At 38.0% G+C, this 27,726-nt stretch overlaps 1 protein-coding gene across 1 annotated transcript; it reads left to right on the top strand.

Moving 5' to 3' along the window:
- The first annotated feature begins 328 nt into the window (after window positions 1–328).
- Window positions 329–27,726, top strand: LOC127449188 (leucine-rich repeats and immunoglobulin-like domains protein 2). The gene is made up of 18 exons (XM_051712436.1): window positions 329–916; window positions 3,739–3,813; window positions 4,479–4,613; window positions 4,862–5,002; window positions 5,200–5,343; window positions 6,401–6,544; window positions 6,784–6,927; window positions 8,561–8,641; window positions 8,725–8,796; window positions 9,848–9,916; window positions 10,063–10,226; window positions 11,919–12,230; window positions 16,116–16,397; window positions 18,514–18,957; window positions 19,160–19,312; window positions 20,190–20,330; window positions 20,567–20,827; window positions 22,436–27,726. Exons 1-18 carry the CDS (start codon window positions 735–737, stop codon window positions 22,621–22,623), a joined length of 3,132 nt encoding a protein of 1,043 aa, XP_051568396.1. The 5' UTR covers window positions 329–734; the 3' UTR covers window positions 22,624–27,726.

Raw genomic sequence — 27,726 nt, 5'->3', positions numbered from 1 at the left:
TGAACTGTCCCTTTAAGATAACTGTTGGTGTTTAAGTGCACTTAGAAAAAGTTTGTTTAATTTGTATGATATTAGGCTGTATGATAGATGTTGAACATTGAGCATGGCTGATATTTTATAAATTTTCTGCAAATTTGTGGAAAATCTTTTTTTTCCTTGACTGAACTATTTGTTACATTGTTAATAATGCAGCAATAAGTAACCCATAACTTTACATTTATAACTGTACACAGGTAAATCTGGAAAAACAGTTCTAAAGTAAAAGTTTGACGGATTAGTTCCCCAGCCAATGAAGTGAGCAGCAGCACGTGCCAGAGAGGGGCGGATGACGTGTCTACGAAGGAAGACGGTTTTGTTTTTCATAAGGAAAAAAGTCGAGGAACAATGTTTAAAAATGAGATTTTTCAGCTATGTTTGATATCGCTATCATACGCAAATATTCCATAGAATATGGCTTCCTTCGGGATAATTAAAACACATTTCGGCATCTTGAAGGTTGTTTGACGCTGCTCCGTTTGGGAATTCGCAGAAGAAGAAGGGAATTGCGAAGGGACGGACTGAGGAGAAGTGATGGCTCCAAGTTGTTCCGGATTGGATTGAAGGGATCTCTGCAATGATTACCAATGTTATTCGGATGCATACGAAAGCAGAGATAATTTCTAAAACCCGTATTAGTCTGTCTGTTTAATTAATGCCATAATTTGGAGTGATCATTTGCGATCTAGACACTCAAAATGGCGGAGGGATGGCCCACCTTCCAGGTCCTGATCCTGTTCATAGTGAGTGTTGTGGGCCAGGACACTTGCCCTTCTCTTTGTATTTGTTCCAGTGGTCCAGGTGCGGTTCAAAGGCTGGATTGCAATAAGAAAAGACTGTCTACTGTATCCCTGGAAGCGCCAGCATGGATCACCCATGCGTAAGTAAAAGAGTCTCCTAAGTAAAGGTTGTTTACGTGCCCTGATGATCAGCCTCAAGCACATGTTAAGGGTTGCACTTGCACATGTAGAATGCTTACAGTAGTTAAGGTGCAATTTATGATTGGAGCTTCACAGGTATCAGATGTAGTTTTTAGTAGAGTGTTAAGTATGTAATATATTACCATATCTTCTGTCATGGAATGCATATATTCCATAACAAAAGATCCTTTGCACAAAAATCAGAATGACAACCATGCAGTCCTCCAAAATAACTTACTACAATACTACTGTATATGTGTGTTAGCTAAAACTGTTATTTTAAAAATGAAACTAAATCGCAAAAAGTTTGATGCCACATACATTTTTGAATTACGGTAACAATAGCCCAACTGTAGTAGTAACAATGTAACTTTTTGTGGGAATTTCACCCACCTTCACTTACCTGAAATTATCTGTTTCCCCCCTTGTAGTGTAGTTTGGGTTATTTTCATTGAAACTATATTCAAGTATAAAGTGGGATGAAATGGTGCAAATTATAGACCGGAATAATAGGCCTGTTCTGTAAACATGAAATGAATGGAAATGAAAAGTAACAAATAACTAGGGATCCACCGATATTATTATTTTTATATATATATATATATATATATATACATTTTTTAAATGACCGATATGCACTTTTAATTTCAAGGCTGCAGAAATAAAGTTTTCATAGCTGCATTATCATACTTCGTGGGAGTCTGTAATTATTTTGAGTGTTTTGTCATCAAAATGCAGCACATCATCTGAGTCTTCCAAAAGTGTTTCTGCCATCAAATGTCGCTTTTCTGCGTTTTGTATTGCTAATAAATGTAGCTCTATTCTCGGACATTGCTATAGTAATGTTTCATAGGGCTGGGAATCGATTCCGAGGCGTTGGGAATCGAGAACCAACTCGAAACGTTGAAAGTTCTGTTAGATAGGTTTATATTTTCTATTGGTGTTTATGTTTAATAAGAACACAAGACGCAGAACAGTTGAATGAAACTGAATGGCATCTCCTTTTCTGAGTTGTAACTTGACACCTCGTCTTTTAAAAGTGGCGCGATAAACATGACAACAGTCAAAGACGTCTGCCTAATGCATGTTATATGCAAAAAAAAAACAAAAAACGTCAAAATAGACCAGATTGGTCAGTTGGTTACACTAAGCCAGTCTTTCTCCCTCTGTTTACGATTCGAACTAAACGCCAGTGGGCTGGGCTAAGTGTGTGATGATGCATGTTGTGGGCCATGTAAATACAACTGAGCAATGTCTCATGACGTCACGAACACAGTTTTCAAAACGAGACGTTTCAGAAAGGTGGGAACTATAAATGCTCTTTTTAGATTGGGGAGGTAGTTTTGAGTTCTGAAATTTACAGTATGTTTTTATAGTACAGTTACCTCTTATATGTCTAAATATTCAGGAAAATTCGTTTTTCCATTTTATGACCCCTTTAAGCAAAATCAGAGTTGACGTTGTTAAATGCAATGTCAATGTTAATGCCATTGCATGGCTCAACTAAAGCGATGGTGACAGCGAGATTCATAACATCTCCGGACCCACTGCAGCCAAATTAGGTACATTTCTTTCAGGGCGCGCACTCATGAGTAAAAGACTAGGCTGAATCCAGCTTCTTTATTCTGATTCAGTAAAAGAATTGTGGTGCTGAAGTTCTTTGCCACTACACAACTCAATCTCTGGCGAGTAAAATCTGAATATTGTGGCTAATTACAGACATATTTTAGTCGCATAGCGCGAATATGATATATGATATTTTGATGCGTATGATATATATGCATGTGATATTTTGATGGTACTATATGATTAACATATTGATATACCATGATATGGTAAGGCACTTCAAAGAATACCATGGAACAAGACATTGTTGGCTGAGTCTTTTGCTACTGCCTTTTTATTTTTATTTTTATTTTTTGCAGTAGTTAGGTTCATAATTAGAGGTCAACCGATAGTGGATTTTCCTGATACAGATAATTTAAGTGGTGAAAAAAGCTGATAACTGATTAATTGGCCAATAGTTTTTAAAATCGATTTATATAATGTTAAAACATTTCTTAGTCTTTCCTTACTATGACAGGCGCAGACACAGAAGCTACAAGAGTCCAAAATGAATAAAATCCCAGATCCAGTTTATTGTTAAACCAAAATCCAGATAAACAAGCCAGAAACACACCATGCACTCTTATTTTGAAATGACGGACACTTGGCTCCATTACAACGCTCTATATTTGGCTCTATATTTAAGTATTTACTAAATGAAGCTATTTATTTTATAGCATGTGTATTCACTAGATGATGTTTAATAAGGATCAAGGTTTATTATTATTCATAAGATATCAAGTTGGAGACACGATGTATCTGCTCATGGAGTATGTTTCCTTTTTTCTTTCTTTTTTTTTTTTTTTGAATGCCCTTGCTTCAATTTAGAACACTTATCAAAAGAAAACAGAATCATATGTATTAAAATGATTAAAGATTTAGGTACACCAAATCCCTACGATGTGTCAGTGATTGTTTTTAGTTCACCTCTGCCGCTGTTATACTCTAGAATCCTGCAGTGGCCACAACTATCAGCATAGATTTTTACAGATAACCGATAGTTCCAAAAAAGGAAACTATCGGCAACGATTAACTGGTAAAACCGATATATCGGTCTACCTCCATTCATAATATTATCTCATATTGTTCTCTGAAACATTTATTAACTGAGATCGGTAGATCCTTTTTTTTAGACTCCTTTTTTCAGGTTTTAATCGCTCTCTCTGTTTGAATTTAGGTCCATGAATCAAAATGAACTTGAAGCGCTGCCTTTCCTTGGAGATGCCTCATCCAACATCACAGTGTTGTCACTGTAAGTTACCCTCCTTGTTTGCCATTATTCTGGTTTTACTGCTGTTTATGGCTTTTGAAATATGTGGAGGTGTTCTGTAATAAAGATTAGCTTTCATTCATAAAGCTGAAGGTTAAAGCCCAAAGTATACTTAGGTCACACAGGACAGGACAGCGTGACGTAAATTTCATCATCAGCAGAGTGCTCATATAATTGATTTTTCTAACAGAATGCATATACTTCTGGAATTATTTGAACTGAATAATGGGTCCACAAGGAGGCACCACTCACCGTTAAGCTGTTGCTTTCACAACAGGAGACGAATCTGGAAATAACAACAGTGGATGTGCATGTCTAGAACACGGGTCTAAAGGAATGTAAAGACAAGTTTATGGGTCTAAACTCTTGAAGAGAAATAGTCCAGTATGTCTTAGCAGTCTTAGCACGCATGCGCCAACTGCCTGTGTATGCGCACAGTCAAATTAAGTATACTTTGAAAGGCGAGCGTTCAGCTGTAGGCAGATGCTCCACGTTCACGTCAAAACAAAGTATACTTTGGGCTTAACGCTACATAGTTTGACTGATTGTTTACTATTTTAACATTTCTTTGAAATTGAATGGTCATTAACAAAGATATGAAATAAGTTTGATATGTCTGTAACTCATGTACCATCTGTTGTTTACAGTGTTCATAACCGAATCTCTGAAATCGTTTCGGAACAACTGTTGCCGTATTCATCGCTGGAAAGTCTGGATTTGAGCTCGAACTCTATAAATGAGCTCAAAGCTGGATCATTCCCACCCATGCAGCTGAAATACCTGTAAGTTTTTAATTTGTTATACAGGTTTTGTCTCCAGGCTTTTGTTTTAAAAAGTTACATGAATCCATCCATTGAAAGTCTCCATTGAACTTCTAGGCTAAACTAGAGTAAATAGAAATGCTTTCAAAAGACCTTGAGCCTTTAAGCAATCAGTTGCTGTGACATTACTCAAAAGATTGTGAATCCTCTCTTTTGATTAGTTGTGAGGTTCTTAATTGTCTTTCTATTTCCTTTCTCCATCACTATAGTAACCTGAGCAAAAACAAGATAAGTTCTTTGGAGCCTGGCTGTTTTGGAAACATCAGCTCCCTTCTGGTGTTGAAGATCAACCAAAACCGACTGTCTCTGCTGCCAGATAAAGTGTTCACCCTCTCTCAGCTCCAAGTCTTGTGCGTGTTCATGACTTAAAAATAGGATTTTATTGCATCACTCAATTAGATTGTATCTGACAGGATTACTGCTTGCTAAACACACTGATAATATCAAGTCGGGAGTTCCTTTTTTTGTCGATGTCTCTCTGCGATTGTTAGTACCATGCTTTCCATTATCACATCATAATGTGCCCCCTCTTGACATCTTTTTCCAGAGAGTTGAGACGAAACAGGATCCGTGTGGTGGAAAGTCTCATATTTAAAGAACTGAAGGCTCTTAAATCATTGAAGATGCAGCGGAATGGCATCACAAAACTGATGGATGGAGCTCTATTTGGTCTGGACAACATGGAGGAGCTGTGAGGCTTTCAGGGTTTCTATACATCATGAACTGCTCTGTGGGATTTCACATTTTAATCGATTACATCACTTAAAGGGATAGTTTACCCAAAAATGAAAATTCTCTCATCATTTACTCACCCTCAAAAATATCTCGGTAGGTCCTTAAAATGCAAGTGGATGGTGATCAGACCTTTTGAAGCTCCAAAAATCACAGACAGTCAGCATAAACATCCATATGACCCCAGCGGTTAAATTAATGTCTTCTAAAGCGATATGATCGCTTTTGGTGCAGAAAAGATCAAAATGTAAGTACTTTTCAACTATAAAGCATCTCTTCCGATCAGCAGCAGTATACCCATTCACGCTGAGTTCACGCGGTGTCTCGTGTGACGCATTTGCATGTTACGGACCTAATCTCATGTTCTTCTCTCGGTTGAGACATCCAGGATAAGCACAAAAATGCACCATTGTGAGTAAACAAACAGAAACAAATACAGATCTAAACCAAAACCAACAAAGCTTCTGTACAGTGTTCCTCCTACTCGGTTGTAAACAGCGCTGCTCTTCCGGGTGTGTCGCACGTGCGTTAGTTCTCGTGTGAACATGGCAACGCGATTACGTAACACGCATACTGCTGCTGATGGGAAATGTTGCTTTATAGTTAAAAAGTACTTAAATATTTATATTTTTTGCACCAAAAGCGATCGTATCGCTTTAGAAGACATTAACCGCTGGAGTCATATGTATGATGTTTATGCTGACTGTCTAGAATTTTTGGAGCTTAAAAGGTCTGATCACCATCCACTTGCATTTTATGGACCTACTGAGCTAAGATTTTTTTTTTTTTTTCTATTTTTCTTTGAATGCGTTCTGCTGTAGAAAGAAAGTCATATACATCTGGGATGGCATGAAGGTGAGTAAATTATGAGAGAATTTTCATTCTTGGGTGAACTAACCTTTTAAAAAAAAAGTTAAATTGAAACTTTTCATCTTTACGTTAAAGCCTGTGTTCCGCATGATTCAGACTCATTGGTTGATGGCTGTTTTGTGTTCTGTTAATGTGTCCCCCTTCAGAGAGTTGGAGTACAATAATCTAACAGAACTGAATAAAGGCTGGCTGTATGGACTGCACATGCTTCGCATTCTGCGAGTCAATCAGAACAATATCGGACTCATCCGAGCCGACGCCTGGGAATTTTGCCATCGCTTGGAAGAACTGTGAGTGACCTTAACTTTTAAAGGGATAGTTCACCCCAAAACTAAACTGTTGTCATCTTGTTTTTCACCCTCATGTTGTCCCAAAACTACTCATGCACTATTATAGTTTATTTCTTGACAGCTTTCTTAACATTTTAAATGTCAGCTCTTTAAATGCATCTTATGTCAGTCTCTCGTTTCTTTCATTTGTCTTTCTTTGTGTTTTTCCACTAGAGTGTGTCTGTGTGTTTTGTTTCCAGGGATTTGTCCTTCAATCACTTGAGTCGGCTGGAAGTTTGGGTGTTTACTGGTCTTAGCCTTATTCAGAGTCTGAACTTGGGTGACAATCAAATCACACACCTGGGAGAAGGAGTGTTCAGCAGCCTGGCTAACGTCCGCACACTGTGAGATAACCCACATTCCCACTCATTCTCTAATTTTATTCATATGGTCATGAACATTTTTATTAAGCCTCTAGCTTCTATATAACACATCAAAAAGGTATTCATAAAGGCTTGTAATACACCTAGTAATCTTACCACAGTTAAAATTCATAATGATACTTCTTCGTTGAGTAGTATTAAATGAAAAGTTTAAAGAGCACAGTGCATTGATTCCTAGTTTTATATCATGTGTTACACTGTTTAAAGCTCAATTGACAGCATTGGTGCCATAATATTGATTACCACAAAAAATATGTGCAACTCGTACCTTTAAAAGGTACATTCACCCAAAACAGATACACATTTGGGATTGCATGAGGGTGAGTAAATAATGAGATCATTTTCATTTTTGGGTGAACTATCCCTTTAATAAAATCTTGGTAATGCATTATTTAAACAGGCTTCCATACCTTCTTTACTACATTAGTCTTAAAAAAAAAAAAAAAAAAAAAGGCAACTTTACAGCCACAATACAAAAATACATTTTGACAAACACTGTTTTCCTATGATGATTATATACAGTATGTATGTATGGTAATATATATATATATATACACACACACACACATACAGTACTGTGCAAAAGTCTTAGACACATGTTTCACAAAAGCATTTATCTTAAGCTGGTTATTTATATCTTCAGTTTTAGTGTCAATAGGAAATATAAATGTTAGAGTCCCAAACATTACTTTTGCAAATAGAAAAGATTAGAATAGAAGAACAGGGAGCCTTGCAACAGATGTCATGGCCCCCACAAAGCCCCCCACTGAACATCGTGTCAGTCTGAGATTACATAAAGAGACAGAAGCAATTGAGACAGCCTAAATAGATAGAAGAACTGTGGTGAATTCTCCAAGAAGCTTGGAACATCCTATCTGCCAACAACCAAGAAAAACTGTGTCCAGGTGTACCTAGGAGAATTGGTGCTGTTTTAAAGGCAAAGGTTGTCACACCGATTTAGCTTTTTTATGTTTACTGGACTTTATATGACCTAAAGTGATAAATGAAAACTATTTATGTCATTATTTTTGGAGACATCCTCACTATACAACATTTTTCACAAGTACCTAAAACTTTTGCACAGTACTGTATGTGTGTGTTTTTATACTGTAAGTATATATGTAACAAATATTAATGACATGACTCTTAATAGCATGGAAGTAGTATAGTGCTCTAGCTCTACAAATTATATTGAGTAAATAGTTGTCAGTAGATTCAGTTTATCCCTTTAGTTAACACCAGCTCACTCCATAGAGAAAAAGAGCACTTTCAAATGTGCCCACCTTACTTAACCTCCAGCATGTTCTTTTGGCACAGTTGTTTACAGATGTCAGCCTTTTGAAACCAACAGTGCACGTAGACAATCTCACAAAACTCCCACATGCCAGCAAGTCTACACAAAACCTCCTCGTTACGCAATAGAGCCCTAGAAGCTCCAGTCCATTTCTTTATGTAGAACTACACTCTCAAAAAGAAAGCAACTCTGACATTGTAAATGAATCATTTAAAAAGCATTGTTCTCTGCTGCAGTTTGGAGTTTAATATTCTGATGGTTCTCTGTTTGATGTTTCTTTTTGATGTTTGTTCGTTCCAGAGATATTCGTAATAATGAGATATCCCTCGCCATCGAGGACTCAGTTGGCATGTTTGTTGGTTTGAAGCGGCTCAACTCTCTGTAAGTTTATTGGTGGATACAAGTCGTTTGATGCAACTCAGATATGAAGCGTGGCTTGACATGTGCATTTGTGTGTTTTTTAGGTTTTTACAGAATAATAAGATCAGGACCATCACTAAGAGAGCGTTTGAGGGTCTGATGGAGCTTGAGCATTTGTAAGTCTCTTTTAGCCCTTCAGAGTATTTCAGGAACATTATGTTTTAAGATAATGGATGCAGTCATATTTTTTGTGCCCGATACCAAAAGCTGATAACCGATGTGATGACACATTATTTATCCATTCTATTTTGTCTAGCAAACTTTGCATTACTATTATATACAGCATTCACTAAAGCGCCAAACTGCAATTTTTCTTGCTTAAGGAAAAATCAGGCAGCAAAATGTTATAAAATGAATACAGTAGAAAAGGAGGATAACACATACTTTTGATACCTTTACCTGGTATTGAAAAAGTATATTCGTTAAATTGGGGGAAAACTTGATTTCATCTGCTTTCGATATTGGCCTAATTGCTGATGCCAGAAAGCAGTTTGCAATTTATTTATATAGAACTGTTCACAATGCATATTGTTCTTTACCAGTTTTTAATTGGCCAATACAGAAATGGTCACTGATATACTGTGCATCCCTACTTAAAATGTTGTATGAATATTGTTAAAGATTAGATCACACAGAAATATATATTTAATACTTTTACATTATTCTGATTTGCATATGTAGAATTACACTGTGAAAAAAAACAACAGCTGTAAAACCCAATGTTATTGCTGAGTGACTCCAGCCAGGTCTCCTAAGCAACCAAATTGGCCCGGTTGCAAGGGAGGGTAGAGTCACATGGGGTAACCTCCTCGTGGTCGAGATTAGTGGTTCTCGCTCTCAATGGGGTGCGTGGTAAGTTGTGCGTGGATTGCGGACAGTAGCATGAGCCTCCCATGCTGTGAGTCACCGCAGTGTCAAGCACAACGAGCCACGTGATAAGATGCGCAGATTTGCGGTCTCAGAAGCGGAGGCAACTGAGACTTGTCCTTTGCCACCCGGATTGAGGTGGGTAACCGTGCCACCATGAGGACCTACTAAGTAGTGGGAATTGGGCATTCCAAATTGGGAGAACAGGGGTTAAAAAAAAAAACAATGTTATAACCAGTGTTCATTTTAAACACAAAAGATTTGAAATAATAATTTTGAATTTTGCTGCATCCTTTGCAGGGACTTGAGTAACAATGGTATCATGTCTATTCATCCGGATGCATTCTCCCATTTGAAACTTAAAATACTGTAAGTTTTTTTTTCCATCAGTCTATTGTAACAGACCATACTGACAAAATACAGGAATCTATATTGGAAGTATATAATGTTTTCATGTTAGTATAATATTTTTTATCTGTATTTTCAGTATTGCATGGATATTTGCCTTTTTACAGTGATCTGAACACCAGCAGTCTCCTGTGTGACTGTCAACTGCAGTGGTTTGGCCAGTGGTTGATTGACAGCTACTTCCAGCAATCCTGCACTGCTGTGTGTGCGCATCCCATCTCCCTAGCAGGATCTAGTGTGTTCATGGTAAAACCAGAGGAGTTTGTCTGCAGTGAGTGACCTGACTGTTGAAACTCTCTCTTGCACACACATCCACACACTTTTGTACAGTACTGTAAAGAACTGTCCTTGGAAATGATGTCTCGAACATCTAAATCCAGTGGACTTAGTCAGATATACTGTATGACGTGACCAGTAGCTCTGTGTAGGATGTAATTGCAATAAAAAGTGTTTGACATTATATAAGAAGAAATCTAGAAGCCCTTAACACATTTATTATTGTTTTTATGCTGTGAAACCTAAAGCTCTTTTTCTTTCTTAAGTATCTCATTTTGGCTTTGAGACATTTTGGCAAGTTCTTCTAGAAAATCGTCAAGTTTGTGACCCTCTCTAGACATTTCATTAACATTTGTTGTTCACTTTATAAGAGGTGTCTTTAACTACTATGTACTAACATTAAAATACACCATACAATGTATTTATTATGTAACTACATGATGTTCCGCAAAATTCTCACAAGATTTATATTTGCTTCCACTGAGGTTGAGGTATGGTTGGGTTTTAGGTTGAGGTAGGTTTAGGTTAACAGTGTCATTAAAGATGTAATAAAATGCAGGTACTTTAAATGTAAGTAAAATGTAACTTGTATCTGCAAGTACATTGTATCAAATTTTTATGTACAAGGTGGTTAAAGACACCTAATATAAAGTGAGTCCCATTTGTTAGATAATAAACATTTGTTACAATTTTGAGTTTATTCAAATTCTTCCTTTCTCCACATTAGTTGGGTTTCCATAAATGGATTTTATGCAAACTATAGGATATTGCATTAAAAATGGTGGAGGTAAAAAAATTTCATGTTCGTTACTTGAGGTGGATAGATTTTTTTATTCGGTAAGAAAACAACAATGGAAACAAAATTATACTGTAGAATAAATTCCTAGATTTGCATCAGAAATGTCATATGACTTTGCCTCAAGTCTTGTGACTGAACAGTTTGCTCATAGCCAAACGAACCAGCGGACCAATATCATCGCAAACCACTACTTTTTCTCCCAATTTGGAATGCCCAATTCCCACTACTTAGTAGGTCCTCGTGGTGGCACGCTTACCTCAATCCGGGTGGCGGAGAACAAGTCTCAGTTGCCTCCGCTTCTGAGACCGTCAATCCGCGCATCTTATCACGTGGCTCGTTGTGCATGACACCGCAGAGACTCCGCATGTGGAGGCTCATGCTACTCTCCGCGATCCACGCACAACTTGCCACATGCCCCATTGAGAGCGAGAACCACTAATCGTGACCACGAGGATGTTACCCCATGTGACTCTACCCTCCCTAGCAACCGGGCCAATTTGGTTGCTTAGGAGACCTGGCTGGAGTCACTCAGCACACCCTGGATTCGAACACGCGACTCCAGGGGTGGTAGTCAGCATCAATACTTGCTGAGCTACCCAGGCCTCCGCAAACCACTACTTTGAAGTTTTTGCGATTTATTGATTTTTCACAAAAAGTTTATTTGCAACTTGGATGGAAACCTGACTACTGAGTTTGAAATGGTATTTGACAAAACATGGACATGAACGTCATGGTTTTACACCAAATTTTAAATGTATGTATAATGAAAAGTAAGGTTTAACCAATTTTATGGTTAGTAAATGTTAAGCATTAAATAAATAAATAAAATGAACTCTTAAAAAGAGACATTTTGCTTTTTGTGATGTCTGTCTTGTCCTGCCCTTACAGATGACTTCCCGAAACCTCAGATCAGTGCTCACCCCAAGACCGCAGTGTCCTTACGCGGCACCAATGTCACTCTGAATTGTTCTGCGTTCAGCAGCAGTGACTCGCCCATGAACACCGCTTGGAGGAAAGATGGAGAAGTGCTGTATGAAGGTCCGGTGCAGAACTACGCTAGGTACCAGGACCACCACCTTCTCTACACCACCATACTTCACCTGCTCAACGTCAACTTTACAGATGAAGGACAGTACCAATGTGTGGTCTCCAACCATTTTGGCTCCAACTACTCCACTCTGGCCAAGCTCACCGTCAATGGTTAGTCACCGCTAATGGAGTTTTTAATTTATAGAAATGAGATGTGCTGTCAAAGGGCTGTTAGGATTTTCTTTTCTTTCCTTTTTTTGGATTTTTTCCCCTTTTTCACCCAATTTGGAATGCCCAATTCCCAGTGTGCTTTTAAGTCCTCGTGGTCGCGTAGTGAATCACCTCAATCCTGGTGGCAGAGGATGAATCCCAGTTGCCTCCGTGTCTGAGACCATCAACCCGTGCATCTTATCACGTGGCTTGTTGAGCGCGTTGCCATGGAGACATAGCGCGTGTGGAGGCTTCACGCCATCCACCGCGGCATACGCGCTCAACTCCGAGAACAAACCACATTATAGCGACCACAAGGAGGCTACCCCATGTGACTGTACCCTCTCTAGCGACCGGGCCAATTTGGTTGCTTAGGAGACTTGGCTGGAGTCACTCAGCATACCCTGGGATTTGAACTAGCGAACTCCAGGGGTGGTAGCCAGCGTCTTTTACCACTGAGCTACCCAGGCCCCCCCGTTAGGATTTTCTTATTTTTGTCTTTATTTTCTTATTCTTATTACTTATTCTTACTATATTTTGCACTTTCATAGCATTTCCTCCCTCTGAATTCTAGTTGTGTTTGTCAAGGTTTCTTGCATCAAAAACAGACATCATTTAGTTTGTCACATGATAAAATGTACTTTCTTACTCTTAGAATTAAATATGCTGTTTTTCTGCTGTACAGGCATTGCAAATACAGTTGTAAAAGCAAGCACTGCTCACGTTTTCTTTGGAAAAATGAAAACTCCAGTCACAGAGTTAACGTGTCTGATTTTCTGTTAAAGTGTTGATTATGCTGCATTAGGATGAATTTGTAAGTGTCTGTAGGGCTTTTGTTTTGGTGTATTGCTGAAGTACTATAATCTTTCCATTGCTGTGATAAGCATTTTGGCTCTTGTTCTTTTTCGGCCGTTATTTACCTTCATTTCCCCAAAGCGGTTTTCAGAGCTCTTTAATGTAATTTTCTATTTCTGTTGTACAAAGACTTAACAACTCTCTGGGGTGCAGACCTCGGTGACGTAATTATTCTGTTTATACCAGTTTATAATACAGATGTAAGAGCAGTTTTGTTCGCTAATAATAGAATTTAAGATTATCAAACATGATTCAAAAACTAAATGAGGTTTCACGATTCTGTAAATGGGAATAGTGCTCTTTAAAAGTTTGATTAGCCAGTGGCCTGCATGTTTTGTGCTAGGTGTCCAATCAAGAAATTATGCTGTGTTCATGTCAAAATTCAGAGTTTTTGGAAGTTGGAAACTCTGAATTTTATGAACACTCTGACTTCTCCTACTTGACTATTGTGATGTCATGTAAAAACTACCAAAATGTCAGCGGCTTCATCAATTATCTTAAGGTAGTTAGATTGCAACCTCTATACATTTTTGTGTGATGTGACATTTTACTATAGCCACTTTCTTTGTTTTTCAGTATTTTCCAAGAGAATATATAGGCGAATTAATGTAGTGATTAAGTATTTTGCTGTCATTATTACTAACAAAGGTGCACAAATGTGCCATAGAAACAAGTAATTTGTCTAAATATGTAAACCTTTTTTTTGTACATGTAAACATTTACTAACCCAAATGTCCATTAGGCAATAAGTAGGCAATGACATTATTATAATTTAGATTTTCATTAAAATAGTTTTGGAAACAGTCTAACTGAAGTTAAAGGAAGAGTTAATCACAAAATGATAATTCTCTAATCATTTACTCACTTTAATGCCTTCTCAAACTCGTATGACTTTCTTTGTGGAACACAAACAAATATATTTTTAAGTAAACATGATGTGTGTTTGTCTATAAATTGTATGTCAATGGGGTCCAAAACTTTTAGGCACAAAGGCAGCATACAGGTAATCTATACGACTCGAGTGGTTTAATCCATGTCTTCCGAAGAGATATGATCGGTTTTGGGTGAGAGCGCTCTGTGCATGCAAGAAGCACAAGGGCGTTTGAACGAGCTTCTCTCACGAACGTGCCAAGGAGACTGCAGATGCTAAAATGTATAGCAAAAATGTTATATTGTTTCTCACACAAAACCCATCATATTGTAAAAATGCCACCTTGTTGGCCCAATTGCGGAATTCAAGTGGTGAAGGTATCAGCACATTCATCTTTTTTGTGCACGTGTGGCTGTAGCATCATAACTATTTGAGTTGGTTAAGACCAAATCTGACTCCATTAATAATTTAATCTGACTCAAGTTATATTAGATCTCAAATTTAGATTGAGATTCTAATCATTATTGATCATCAATTGAGATCTTATCTAGATTTGGATACTTGATTATTCTAGTTAATTCTATACTTTTGCACTCATTCATTTTGATTCCTTTTAGTAGAGTCTACGCACCGGCCGAGTATATACGTGATCATTCCACAAACTGGCCAGTATTGGGTCATTATCCAGAGGTAATTGACTAATACTATTCAGACAAGTTGCTCCCTGCATGCTTTTATCTGAATAATAGTTTTGTTTGGTCCCCCTAGATCTGCATACACTTAATTCAAATAACACTACTCTCAGCCTGAAGGAGTGTCTAATACTATCTGGGTAGGCCGACCAATGCTACCGTATCTAAATAATACATCTAATTAGTCTCCATTGTTTCGTATGTACCCTTGGCCAGAATAATGTTAACAGTAATCAGAGATAATGACCAACATTATTTTGGTGAGTCAACCAAAATTTAGAAAACATTTTGTTGTTCTAAATAGTGATTATATATAATCCCTACAGTCTAGGTACCCTTATTTAATGTTGAATAGTTAGCCAGAAAGCTAAGGTCTCAGAAGACATGCCCGATGCTCTATCAACGCTGAGCTGTTAGTTTGTACTAACACTGATCACATATTTGTGTCAATAAGAACTTAACATAATCTGCTAAAGCAAGAATATCTGAATAACTCAGAATCAAGTCTAACAATTTATTAGTCAGGTAAATATGTATCAAGCCAATTACATAATCAGTTCAGAAATAATACAAAACCTCTAATGCTCAAAGATGAATCTTAAGAGTAACAGATGCATTCCTGACTTCAGCAGAGTACTTAGTTTGTAAATACGGGGATTTATGGCTACAGAAAATTCCAATAAACAATGTGCTAAATTTCCTTAAATACCCAGACCACAACCAAATGAAGTGACAATAAGAATTTGGGGATGAATAGGTTTGGAAGTCCTGGGGTCTCACCTTATCTGCATACAGGAGGTAGGCACGCCCACCGAATTTGGTCAGACATTCTATACTCTCATAACTGTGTTAAGATGTATTTTACAGTTAAGGTAATGAGACCTTTTCAATGATATGAAACGTGAATAGCCAGACATATAATTAGACATTTGCTACCTACAAGATTTACATATGTTTCAAGGTGATTTTGAGCTGAGAGGGACAGGAGGGGGTAGGAGGGGAGAGACCAAATATGAGAAGGAAACAATGAGGCAATTCTCAGTTGGGTGTGAGATGGTGTCTTTGCGAGAAAGGTTCTATGATGATTTTCTCAGAGATTATATATTTGCTCTTTGCCTACCTGGGGAGTTCTGTCCTTTGAATGCAAACACCTTGGCACCCCGCCTTACAGTCATATGATTTCAGAAGACATGGATTAAATTATTACCTTTATGCTGCCTTTATGTCCTTTTTGGAGCTGAAGTGTTGGACCTCATTGATTTGTATGGACAGGCACACACCATTTATCTTTCAGAATTTCTTTGTGTTCTGTAGAGGGAAGACATTTTTGGGTGAACTATTCCTTTAACCTTGGATAAAGTATATGACAATACATCATTTTTCAAAATGATGTGAAAATAATAACGCATAATTTATGGCTTTCCTCAGAGCTCCCTGCCTTCTTGAAGACGCCCATGGACCTGACGATCCGCACGGGCACGGTTGCTAGATTGGAATGCGCTGCAGAGGGACACCCGACACCCCAAATCGCCTGGCAGAAAGATGGCGGTATCAATTTTCCCGCCGCTCGCGAAAGGAGGATGCATGTCATGCCAGATGATGACACTTTTTTCATCGCCAATGTGAAGGCCGAAGATATGGGGGTATACAGCTGTACGGCCAAAAACGAGGCGGGCAGCCTCTCGGCCAATGCCACTCTTACTGTGTTGGGTAAGATGCTGATCTTACATCATTACAAAATGAAAAAAAGATCCTCTGGGTCTTTTATCAAACATCACAAGTCTTTATTCTCAGAAGAGTATATAACTATGATTTGATACCTAAAAGCTTCACTACGGAACTTTGGACTTTGTCTTTCTATGGGGTTGAAATCTAAAATTGCAGAGGAAGATTTTACGCTAGTTGTGTTTCGGCACAGCTGTTTTGTGCAGATGAAACTTATGGCTTGAGGTGACCTGGACTTTGCCTATGATCACTCCGAGATATTCACCTGCAGAGCTAGAGTAATAACTAGGGATGGGCGATATGGCTTCAGAAATTCTCTCTCTATATTTTTCAGCAAATTGACAGTATTCAGTATATATCTTGATAATTATGTTTTTGCTCTGAAATAGCATGTGTGGTTTTTTTTTGGTTTTTTTTTCGATCAGAGGAACCATCATTTCATCTAAACAGCCATTGTAGCCAAGTAAAATTAATATTTCAAAGGTATTAAATAACAATCTATTTAAAAATAATGAAGGCATGTTTCCCACAGTTTTTCACTAAATTAACACAAGGAGAGTAAAATGTAATCATTTTCATTAATTTGCACGTTTATACTATATTTAACAAACAATCATACTTGAAAGCTTAATAAAAATCTTATTTACCTTCATATATTTTACTAAAACATTTGGCTTTGTGAATGAACAAGGTGTGCAAAAATTACTTATTTTTTGGAAACCAGATGAATATTGCATCGTATTAAATGATTAATGTGGAACCCAGTCAAGTTTATTATTATAATGAGGGGGGCCTGGGTAGCTCTGGCTACCAAATTCGAACATGTCAGCGGTCATGAACAAATCTGCTGTCATCCCTGCTTTGCGCCGACAAAATAGTTAAAGCTTTGAAAGAGTACAGAATATTTTTTTTTTTCGTTTCAACATTGCTGTTGTGTTAACCACAAAAACTTTTGAGTTATAAACTTTATACAACGATGACGGTCAGACCACTTATTGTTTTGAAAATGAATTCACAACTAAGAGTTGATAGTTGGTTAATTTTTTAATAATTCAACAATCGGAGAATGTCATGGAATATGACATATTTGGATGAAAATGAATGTTTGAATGCACAATTAATCAAATAAAAATTGCAAAAGTCTGTGATTTAATTGAATAAATATATAATCTGCAATTTATACACATTTCAAAGGGAATCTGTGAAGCCGGCTGCTCTTAAACTGGAAACACCTCATGATCATCACGCACGCTCGTGTGTGAGAGATGACAGAGAGCAGAGCACTCTGAAGTATGCAGCACAAACAGACTATGTATTTAATTAAATCACAGTTTATGGGGATTAATAATCACACTGGGCCATGCAACACACTACTTATTTGGAGGTGAGAAACTACCATTTAAAAAAAAAAAAATAAAATCGCAATTTAAATGGAAGCATGTGTTTTAACCCTGGTAAACCATAATACAATAGTAGACCTATGCACATGATAAAACTATAAACTAAAAATACAAAAAGGGGATTTAATAATGGAGACTAATTATACTTTATTCAACATTAATATGAAGAAATATGCAAAATAACAATTACAATAATTAATCGTTCCTTTGGAAATAAAAAGAAATAATAGAGAGGTGGTCACACGTTAAACAAATTAATATGCACATTACAGTGCTATGAAACGGTATTATAAACCACTTGAGATGACATTGCTGCAGTTTTGAGGTTCCCTAAATCTGTGTGTCCTGAAGTATGTATGTGTGTGCTGTTGTTTTCTCATTTCTCTTATTTAGTTGTTTTGTTACTTTACATTGCGCTATCTGCGACAATGAGTCTTAGGCATGGACAGAGTTTTAAATACTTTTTTTTTGTTTTTTTTTTTTGTGCTTGCTCAATTAGGGACTTTTGTTCATTTTAACCGAAAAGTCTTCCAAAGTGCAGCTTGATTAATCCAATATTTTCTGGTAATCAGGTATATCTCAAGCCTGTCAGAAATGTTGTTCCGTTACATATGGTGTATTTAACACTAATTATTCATATACCATCATCCTAAACTGTTCAATAACTAATGATAGTTCATACTTTTCTGTCTTTTTCAAAGAAACTCCATCGTTCCAGCGCCCTCTAGTGGACCGTACCGTCACCCGAGGTGAAACTGCTGTCCTCCAGTGCATAGCTCGAGGTAGCCCCGCCCCCCGCCTTAACTGGACCAAAGACAACGCCCCATTGGTTCTGACAGACCGTCACTTCTTTGCCGCAGCCAATCAGCTCCTCATAATCGTAGATGCCGGCCCGGCTGACGCAGGGAAATACACATGCATCATGTCCAACACACTCGGCACAGAGCGCGGCCATATCTACCTCGGTGTCTCGCCCTCGACCAACTGTGACCCGGTGGTCAGCGTATACGGTCAGGATGCATGGACAATGGTTGGCATTGTTGTGATGGTGGTTGTCTGCTGTGTGGTTGGCACCTCACTTGTATGGGTCATAGTCATCTATCACATGAGACAAAAGAGTGAAGACTACAGTATAACAAATACAGGTCAGAGGACAACAAACATTTAAAAGCATTCGTAGAAGCATTTGTGAAATGTCCAGTTGAGTTAGACTTTTCATCCTCCTTGTAGGTGATACAAAGGCATTAAAACTGTTTGACAGACTTTTGAAATTATTAACTTTGTACTAGTTATTGCACACAAATCAAATATAAAATGTCAACTTAGAAAAGTCTGTTTGTGTTACAGATGAGATGAACCTACCAGCTGATATTCCCAGTTACCTGTCGTCTCAGGGTACTCTGTCTGAGCCGCAGGAGGGCTACAGTAACTCAGAGAATGGAAGCCACCAGCAGCTCATGCCCTCTCATGGTAACGGTTATGCCCACAAAGGCACTGACGGTAAGATCATCCTGTTCAGGCCTGCTGTATCCCTCTGGCAAGAGAGAGTCCATTACATTACTGACATTTATTTTAATATAAAACTTGTGCAGTCAAGAGAGAAAATCTTACAACTCTTGATGTAGTTTCAACAGGTCTCAGGTCTGACTCTGGGCCTCAGTTTATTGCTCATGTAAAGATTATCAGTATTTCACACAGAAATCATGATTCACATTTATTCTAAATTTACAATAAAGTGCAGAACGAACCGCAACAACACATGCTCCTGAGGCTCTAAAAACATGGAATGTTTTGAGCCAAAATATATATATTTTTTATACATATTATTAGTTGTAATAGAATAACTAAGTTAACCTACTATAAGTCTTGCTTGGCATTATAGCTCGATCTGCATTAGATTCTACATAAAAATGCAGATGAATACATGTAGTCTTGATCTATTCACCTAATTAAAAGATGTTTATTACTTGTTTTGAGAGCGGCACACTTTTTATTATTGACGCGTCTGTGCGAGGGTGCGTACGGAAAAAAAAAAGTGATGGAGATTAGTGCAACCACTGTTGTACAAGCAATTTTGGATCATCTGTTTAGGATGTGTGACATGCCAAGGGAATGCATAAACAAGACTTAAGGATACGTTTGCAGAAAGTGACAAATGGCTGTACAGCTGTGTGGAAAGCTCCTTATGGAGATAATTATCAACATTAGAATGAAAGTGAACCAATTTGTTTGCGCGAATTCGGCGGAAATTTTGCACGAGTACTTTTTCTGCACATACAAGTGTGCAACTAGAAACAGATCTACCGACTGTGAGCATTGAAGTGTATATAATAAATGTTTAATACTATAATGTATACATAATGTATGTACTCTACAGGAGTATGTTATGGTGAAGTGAGCAGTGAGGTGGACCCAGAGTCTAATGGAATGATGGGGAGTCATGTGGGCTCTTTATTTGCTGGACTTAGCAGCTTCCACCGCAGTGAACCCAGAGAGGGACAGGCAAATGTACCCAATGGTCAGTACCCAACAGTAGGCTGCGTGCATAAATATTAGGGTTCCCACATTCATGGAAAACCTGGACATTTCCAGGCCTGGAAAAGCTCAGCTCTAAAATATTTCACTGATTAGAAATGGCTAATTGTCAGTGTAATCTCTATAAAATGATTTTTAAACATCTGGAGATTCCTGAATCGTCATGCATTAACTAATCATAGTTAAAGTTGCATACAAAACAGTTGTTTGTCTTTTCAGGGGGAACAGGGCCTCTGATCATCTGCTCAGATTGCTATGACAATGCCAACGTCTACTCTCGTACACGTGAGTACTGCCCATATGCCTACCTGGCTGAGGATGACCCATTGGTGGCGCAGCTCTCCGGGCACCAGAATGACCATCAAGAGCGGGACCAGCATATAGGCACAGCACTGGAAAGTTTGACTAGTCGGCAGAACACATCAGTTTTCCTCACAAACCATGTACCACAACTGCAGGCTTCAAAACACTATAACACTGGTGAGGATGAACACAATTATACACTTGAAAATAGTGCCACATAGTGCATTGATTTATTTGTGTCTTAAATATCCCATATTACATTTTCTTTGTTCCAAAACCTGATTTGGCCACCAAGGCAGCTTGCTCCCAACACAGGTTGTTCCAAAGAGTTAAAAGATAACCTATAAGACACACTTTCTTTTAGCTAACATTAAAGAGAGCATTTTTTTTTTTTTTAAAGGTGAAGTGAATAATTTCTGTTCTACTAGTGGCACCAAACGGAATTACAAAAATAAAGTGTTTTCAAACAATCTTTGGCAACACCCCTTAGACTCATCATGCCCTTTTGCGCTCTCTAATTCTCTGAACAAATAGGCAATACTAAATAAAAAGGTTAAACGTTTAACATCGTAATGAACAAGACCACTAAAACAAATACACCGGGCAGAAAGCATGACAGAGGAATCCGGTCGTCCGATAACATCGCCGGATTGAACGTCAGTTGGTGTGCGGGGGATCTAGCACAAGAGGTAGGATAATTCTTGGTGACTAGTAAGCGTAACAACAGCACTGTTTCTGACCATTTTGGTGCCCTAGGCAATGAACAGTGGGGAGGCAGCGGTGTATTAGCAACTTGTACGGCAATCTCGTTGTTGGCGCTTCCATTTGCCAGAGCGATCTCATCATTGGTGGTGTGTGTGTGTGTGTGTGTCCTTCTCCTTGTAAATGTGACTCCAATGTTCACTCTTGTTTTACTCCGTTCTTTGTCTCCATGTCTTTTAGCAAGTCTTTGAATTTTGGCTTTAACATCTGTAGACGAAGCAAAATTAATTTTCCTCTGTACAAGTCTGCCATGGTTGTTCATATTCTCCCAGCTGAACAGCTAGTTCAAGTAGCCACACCCCTAACTCAAGCTATAGGTTTAGATACAAAGAGATTGGTGGAGCTGAGTGGGCTGCTCAAAATCTAAACATCAGTGTTATTATAGTGCCTGGGAGGCTCAGTGTTTATACTTTTGGGGGATGTAAACCCACAAATGGCTTACTTATAGTTGTCAATGAATAATAAACTGGGAAAGTAGAATGTACCAATCAGCCACAACATTAAAACCACCTGCCTAATATTGTGTAGGTCCCCATCATGCCTCCAAAAATGCGCCAACCTGCATCTCAGAACAGCGTAAAGGTTCTGCCCTATTCCATCCAGTGTTTAGCACTCACATGGAGCTGAATAAAATGTTAGAATCTAATGTGAAAATTGGTAATTAAGAAACATTTGCAATTATTTCTATGGTTCATACGTAGGAATTCAAATCCATAACCTCAGGTATTAAACTTTGGACTCTGCATTTACTAAGGACTTACTATTTTTGCCTGTTGGATGAAGAAACTGAAACAATCTCATAGACTTCCATTGGAGGGAGCCGAACCATCTAAGGACATCAGAGCTTTGAGTGTTGGGTCTTTTGACTTGGACCAATCACAACCTTGAAATAGCAATGCACTAAAAAGCAGTGTTATTTCATAGTTTTGAAGAAAATAGTAATAATAAAGAATGAGGTGGTGTGAATAAAACCTTTGCCTGGTAGTGTATCTATTTTCAGTCTCTCTATTTCTCTTCTCCCAGATGTCCCTAGCAGATCATTTTGGGGTGGAAAAGAAACTCACTCCTCCATCCTTGCCCAGGGCTCAGTGACTGTACACAAGTCCCAGACGGATTTGCCTACTGGGGACAGCCGAGAGGGGAGGAGTGGGGTGCTGGAGGAAGAGACATACAGGACTAACTCACAGGAAACCAACTCTGCGCCCACATAAACCCATCCAATTCTGCCTTCCCCAATGCCCTTGACCCCAACATCACCACTATCCTCGTCATGGTCAACCCCCAGTGCCCTCAGCCCACTACCTCTTCTGAGAAGCCTCATTATCTGCCAAATGAAATGCCTCTCTTTATAATGTTTACACACCTGTTTCTCCCCACCATGTTACTTCGTAGTCCACTGGGATGTGCGTGTTTTGTGGAAAACTCTCAGAACTGGGAGACAAAATTCCTTTTTACCCGTTCCTCAACAACCGTCTGGTCAGAGCCGTGGCTCTGAATGTAACATTTCCAAGAGTTCCACTAGCCCTACTGAAACTTTTGACAGACGAATCAGCCATGTTTCTCTTTTTCCCTACATACTTCAGAAAGATGAGCCTTTTCGCATATGCCAAATCTTGACCAAGATTCCCTCGTTAACTTCCTTTTATCTGGGAAAGGAGCTGTGTGAATTTGGACTGTGAAAATATTGACCCTTTCAGGGCGAGAACTGGGCAACCAGCCTGCCTTAACAGGGCAGATATGTTCTCTGAGTGACAGAGGGCCAATTATCTGTTTTGTATTTCTCATTCCTGTTGGCAAATTGTACTGACTGATTGCCATTAATATAATAGAGTTAATGGCTCTGTTCTTTTCATTGTACGCCGAAGTTACTGTTGTTATGCAGTTATTGTATTTTGTGTAGTGCTTTTCACAAATGCAAAAATATTCTTGAATATTCCTTTCTCCATTTTCTTAAGGCACTAGATTAGTCAGAAAGACAGGATATTGCACCTTTGACAATCTGCCCAGGACAGCCTTAAACGAATCAAGTTTTTTTTTTTTTTTTACGGTTCTCTCCCATATTAATCCTGTCTTGCTATTTTATTTGTCTTTTTCAAACAAAATTTTAAAGGGTTATCATTAAAATAGTTTTGTGCCCACTATGTGTACTATAGAAAACAAGCTATAGGGCCTATCTATGTATATACAGTGCTGTGAAAAAGTATTTGCCTCCATCCGGATTTCCTCTGTTTTTGTGTATACTGTATCATACAACATTGTTTAAAAAATTTCAAACAAAATCAAAAGGCAATTGGAGTAAACACAAAATACAATTTTTAAATGATAATGTTAATTTATTGAAGCAAAAAAGTTATATAATACCAACTGGGCCTGTGTGAAAAAGTATTTGCCCTTTCCTTACTAAAGTTACTAAAGAACCACAGTGAGTGCCATTATCTCCAAATGGAGAACACTTGGCATAGTAGTGAACCTTCCCAGAAGTGGCCAGCCTTCCAAAATTCCTCCAAGAGCACAGCGATGACTCATCCAGGGAGTCACAAAAAAGCCAAAGACAGCATCCAATGAACTGCAGGCCTCTCTCGCATCAATAATGGTCTCTGTTTATCACTCCAATATCAGAAAGACACTGGCCAAAAATGCCATTCATGGAAGAGTGGCGAGGCGAAATCCACTGATAACCCAGAAGAACATTAAGGCTTGTCTGAAGATCATCAAGGTGTTTTGGCAAAATTCAAAGCTTTTGGGAGAATGTTCTGAGGACTGATGTGTCGAAAGTGGAACTGCTTGGAAGACAGGGTCCCATTACATTTGGTGTAAATCAAACAGAATTCCACAAAAAGAACATCATACCTACGGTCAAGCATGGTGGTTGTAGTGTGATGGTGTAGGGATGGTTTGCTGCTTCAGGGCCAAGGTGACTTGCATTAATTGTGGGAAACATGAATTCTGCTCTTTACCAGAAAATCCTAAAGAACGTCCGGTCATCAGTTCGTGAGTTGAAGTTCAAGCGCATCTGGATTATGCAGCAAGTCAGTGATCCAAAGCATAGGAGTAAGTCCACCCCTGAATGGCTCAAAAGAAGCTAAATTAAAGTTTTGGAGTGGCCTAGTCAAAGTCCTGACTTGAACCCGATTGAGATGCTGTGGCAGGACCTTAAACGTGCAGTTCATGCTCAAACTCTCCAATGTGGCTGAACTAAAGCAGTTCTGAAAAAAAAAAAAAAAAAGAATATCCACCAAAATTCCACCACAATATTATGAAAGACTGATCTCCAGTTATCGGAAGCGTTTGGTTTCTGTTGTTGCTGCTAAATGTGGCACAACCAGCTATTAAGATTAAGGGGGCAGTTTTTCACATGTGTGATATAGGTGTTGGATAACTTTGCTTAATTCAAAAATATATTTAAAAACTATTTTGTGTTTACTCAGGTTGCCTTTGTTTTATGTTATATTTCATTTGAAGATCTAAAACAATTTAGTATGAAAAATGCACAAATATAGAAGAAATCAGGACTGTATTTCACAGCACTGTATACAGTTGAGTGCATAAGTTTGCACCCCTCTAGCAGAATCTGCAATATATTTATCGTTTTATAAATTTTAAAACTGATTAGTAAACTAATCTTGAACTCATCTGGAGTTCTTTGCCTTTTTCAAAAAATATTAATTGTGAAACACAAATGCTTGCAACCTTCACGATTTTAGGCCTAAAACAAAATTAGACATATTTAGGCATAGCCATGCCTGCTATTAATATTTTAAATTGCATTTGGCCTTAAAAACAAAACCAAAACAAAGAAAAAACTAGATTTTGACCTCCTTGTTTGTGAACACTGAATTAAAAGGATACATTTACTCATCCATTTGCCATCTCAAACTCAAATGTGACTTTATTTCTTCTGTGGAACCCAAACAAAGATATTTTGAAGGATATATGATGTGTTTTTGTCCATACAATGCAACCCAAAGGGGGTCCATAACTTTCAAGCTCCATAAAGAACATAAAGGTAGCGTAAAAGATACGATTTACATGGTTTAATCCTAGTCTTCTGAAGCTGTATGACTGGATTCGGTTGAGAAACAGACCAAAATTGTAGTCCTTTTTACTATAAATTTTGACATCTGCAGTGTCCTTGGCACATCAAGAGCAAAGAAATGTGAATGAGCTTCTGTCATGAACCTGCCAAGGAGCCTGCTGATGTCATAGTGAATGTTATGGACTTGCATTGTATGTGCAAAAACATGCATCATTCAAAGTGCTTTTGTCTGCCACAGGAAAAAAAAAAAAAAAAAAAAAAAGTCAAACGAATTTAAGATGGCATAAAGGTGAGTAGGTGATGAGACTTATCACTTTTGGGTGAACTATCCCTTTAAGAGAAGTGGGCTGTGTCACAAAATGTTAGTCAATGATGTAACAGAGAGCCTTTCCTTAAAAGGCATGTTTTAAGAATACTGTTTTCACGCTGAATTTTAATGCACCATAACGTCACTTTGAATGATCTTGGACAAATTTAAGTGAGTTTAGGGAATATTTAATTATCAAAATGCTTATCTATCTGTAGAAATAACAAATTGAAATTGATTTCAGCCACTCCATGAGATGCTATTTTTATAGTTTAGGCAGTATTTTTCAAGTTTCAGACACAGTCTTTCTATTCTTTGAGGTTATTGCTTTAAGACGAGCTACTTTTCACATTCAGCCTAACCAGTTCTACTACGGATGAATCATAGCCATGCTGATATTCAGTACAACAGCACTCTTGCTTCTGCATTATTGCTTAAAGGGATAGTTCACCCAAAAATGAAAATTCTTTCATCATTTACTCACCCTCATGCCATCGCAGATGTGTATGACTGACTGTCTTCTGCAGAACACTATTATTTTATTTATTTATTTATTTTTTAAGAATCTCTCATCTCGGTAGGTCCTCACATTGCAAGTGAATGGTGACCAGAACTCATAAGGTCCAAAAAGGACATTCAGGCAGCATAAAAGTAATCCAGTGGTTCAATCCATATCTTCTGAAGCCATACGGTAGGCGTGGGTGAGAAACAGATTCATATTTAAGTCCTTTTTTACAATCAGTCTCCACCTTTGACCACTCATTTTTGGGTGAACTACCACTTTAAATGGCCCAAATCATGTCTCATCCAGTGGCTTCCGGCAATCTCTCAATTTAAACATTTGAGCTATACTTTTTGTTCACAAGGCTCCACAACACGGCAGTACACGGTTTTGATTTTTGCACTTTCTTTGAACTTACAAAAGCTTATGGATATTCACAGCAGCAGATAACTGTGGTCACTGTCCTGTTATTTTTTTAGATTCCATTTCTAAACGCTTTCAACCACTATCCAACTGTGATAAAGACCCATAGATTTGCATATTCATTTGTTGCATTTTGCACAGTTTTTTGCCTCAGTTTGCTGTACATTTATACTAATCAGAGACCTTTATGCCAAATGATACGACTGACTCCACGCTGTGTCAGTTTCTGTTGTTGATAGCAGAGGATTATGTGTCATCCAGTGGCTTCCGGCAACGTTTAGGATATCTAAACTTTTAGGATTACTGTTAATGCTTGCTTTGCCTATTACAGTAGTCTCAGAGTGACACTGTTCATCTCTCAGGAGATTAAGGCAAAACAATTTAATTTAAGTGAATGGCAGTTTTATTCTACTCTGAATAATACAGAACTTTGTTAGGAAATGAACTGTTTAATACACTTGGCAAGTGTGATTTCTGTGACTTTACATTCATTTGCAATTCTATTCAGTTTACGCCAAAGAACAACAAACATGCATCAAACAATCCGTTTTCCACCAACAGAAAGAAACTTCTATCTCTGCAGAACAAAAATGTGCTTTTCCCAATCAGTGGGCATTTTCAAACCATTGAGATTCCCTACTTTCACTGGATAGTTTAGAAATGCCCATCCTGGTTTGGAAACGCCCACTGATTACTACACTGGGATTCCCTACTTTCATTGAATAGTTTAGAAACGTCAATCCCGGTTTGAAAATGCCCACAGATTTGAAAAAACCTATTACTGTTCTGCTGAGACCTATACTTGAACAGAAACCAAAAGTTTAGCGCTAATGCTAATTTAAATGCTGCTTTTTAAAATGTTGTTCAATTTTTGTTTTGTCAAGTGTAATGTTTATATGATACAACAGTACATTCTGTAAAGCATGTATAAAGAACATCGTGTTTCAGGAAATGCCAACAATTAGCTGACATTTAAACAATAAAATGAAAATTCAGTTGCACCAGAAGTGCATTATATTATTCAAATAAATTGTTGGAATCTTAAA

This window comes from Myxocyprinus asiaticus, chromosome 12, assembly GCF_019703515.2.
Source record: "Myxocyprinus asiaticus isolate MX2 ecotype Aquarium Trade chromosome 12, UBuf_Myxa_2, whole genome shotgun sequence".
Taxonomy (NCBI): domain Eukaryota; kingdom Metazoa; phylum Chordata; class Actinopteri; order Cypriniformes; family Catostomidae; genus Myxocyprinus; species Myxocyprinus asiaticus.
Note: the sequence above shows the minus strand (reverse complement) of the source record. Positions and strands in the feature narration are given on the sequence as shown.

Coding starts and splice junctions, on each gene's coding strand:
- LOC127449188 (XM_051712436.1), top strand. CDS start 735: ATGGCGGAGGGATGGCCCACCTTCCAGGTCCTGATCCTGTTCATAGTG. Junction 5,344..6,400: donor CTGGACAACATGGAGGAGCT/GTGAGGCTTTCA, acceptor GTCCCCCTTCAG/AGAGTTGGAGTACAATAATC. Junction 6,545..6,783: donor TGCCATCGCTTGGAAGAACT/GTGAGTGACCTT, acceptor TTTTGTTTCCAG/GGATTTGTCCTTCAATCACT.